This window comes from Branchiostoma floridae, chromosome 11 (genome assembly GCF_000003815.2).
Source record: "Branchiostoma floridae strain S238N-H82 chromosome 11, Bfl_VNyyK, whole genome shotgun sequence".
Taxonomy (NCBI): Eukaryota; Metazoa; Chordata; class Leptocardii; order Amphioxiformes; family Branchiostomatidae; genus Branchiostoma; species Branchiostoma floridae.
The window spans coordinates 19,579,549-19,580,970 of record NC_049989.1 but is presented as its reverse complement, the minus strand read 5'-3'; the positions used below and the strand labels follow the sequence as shown (position 1 = coordinate 19,580,970).

The 1,422-nt window shown below is 40.4% G+C and overlaps 1 protein-coding gene across 1 annotated transcript in view; it reads left to right on the top strand.

Moving 5' to 3' along the window:
- The window catches only part of LOC118425336, a gene marked incomplete at its 3' end in the record, with an annotated part of 51,819 nt that extends 50,401 nt beyond the window's left edge, over positions 1-1,418 (top strand). Inside the window, exons 76-77 of the mRNA XM_035834145.1 lie at positions 206-268; positions 1,333-1,418. Coding sequence (XP_035690038.1) covers positions 206-268; positions 1,333-1,418 — 149 coding nt within the window. The remainder of the gene's footprint in view (positions 1-205; positions 269-1,332) is intronic.
- Between the last annotated feature and the right edge of the window lie 4 nt (positions 1,419-1,422).

Genomic DNA, 1,422 nt, shown 5'->3' with positions numbered 1-1,422 from the left:
ACAAATCACAGGCCCGGACTCCAGAATAAAAGAATAGTGACATAACAGTCACTAATGAAGATCTGTATAGCCAAACCCAACCAAACCAAAAGGTTTGGTCTGAACATGGTTCTGATCTTAAGTATATGAGTGTGGTGGGTACTTAAATGATATAAATATGATAGAGGCATAGATTATCTTACTGAACGTAACATGTTTTCTTCAGCTGTATGGTGTACGGATGCTGCCTTCCAAGAGGCCAATGCTGAGCTCGCTGGAACCGTCTGTGGTAAGTCCAGACAAATTACTGTTGTCTTATTCTGACTTACACTATAGTTAGCTTATTACAGGGCTCTAGCCAGCTCGACATTTTTTTCCGTCAGCCAATTCCCATTGTCGCAAAAACACTATTTCAGGAGATAGAGAAACTGAACTGAGACCTTGAAAAACGGGTTTTAATGAGATTATCGTATGCGAAAGGGCACCGACACACATTGTCTACAATCATAACAATAGCAAAACAAACAGTGTGTGGCTTTTACGGCCGTGGACGGCGTCCCCAAGCAGCCTCTAGCTTCCACCAAGGAGGTTTTATCAGATTTTTGTCCGTCAAAGTTGACGGATTGGTTTTAAAATTTTTCCGTCACACGCAGCAAATTTCCGTCAATTGACGGAAAAATGGACGCTGGCTAAAGCCCTGGCTTACTACAAGCATTTTAAGTTTCATATATTGCTCAGTCATTGTCTTCTGATTGACTGTTAATATATCTCAACCGTTTCTGTTCTTTAATTCATCTTATATCTACTAAATAAAGCAAGGTGAAACTACGCTTCTAGAGAAGATGCAAAACATACACATTGGTGTTGTCTTGGTGCTTTCTTACCAAACGAAATACCCTCACGCAATTGCACCAAAGCAGGGCTGCACATTTCAATTTGGGTGTGTACTTTATTCAAGAAAATACAATACAACAACTCTAATTGCCAAGTCTCTCCAATCACCACAGCCAATGTTTGTATATAACATATATGGTATGGATTGGAGTATTTTCTTCATGTATTTTCCTTGTGGCCGCTCTGATGCGTTTTTGCACATCATATCAACTCTAAATGCTGAGTCTCTCCAATCACTGCAGCGACCAAGAAACTTTTTTTTCTTCATGTTCGCACTATTTCATCTGTACAAAAGTGTGATTTTGTATATTACATTCAATTCTAAATGCAAAGTCATTCCAATCACTGCAGCTGCCAAGAAACATTTTTTCTTCATGTTTGCACTATTTCATGTGTGGCCAGTCTGATGAGTTTTTGTACAACAACTCTAATTTCCAAGTCTCTCTCCAATCACTGCAGCCGCCAAGAAACGTGAGCTGGGCATGCAGAAGCTAAGGAGCCTGATGGATCAACTTAAAGCCAAGAGGGAGCAGATCCAGCCTGCCCCTG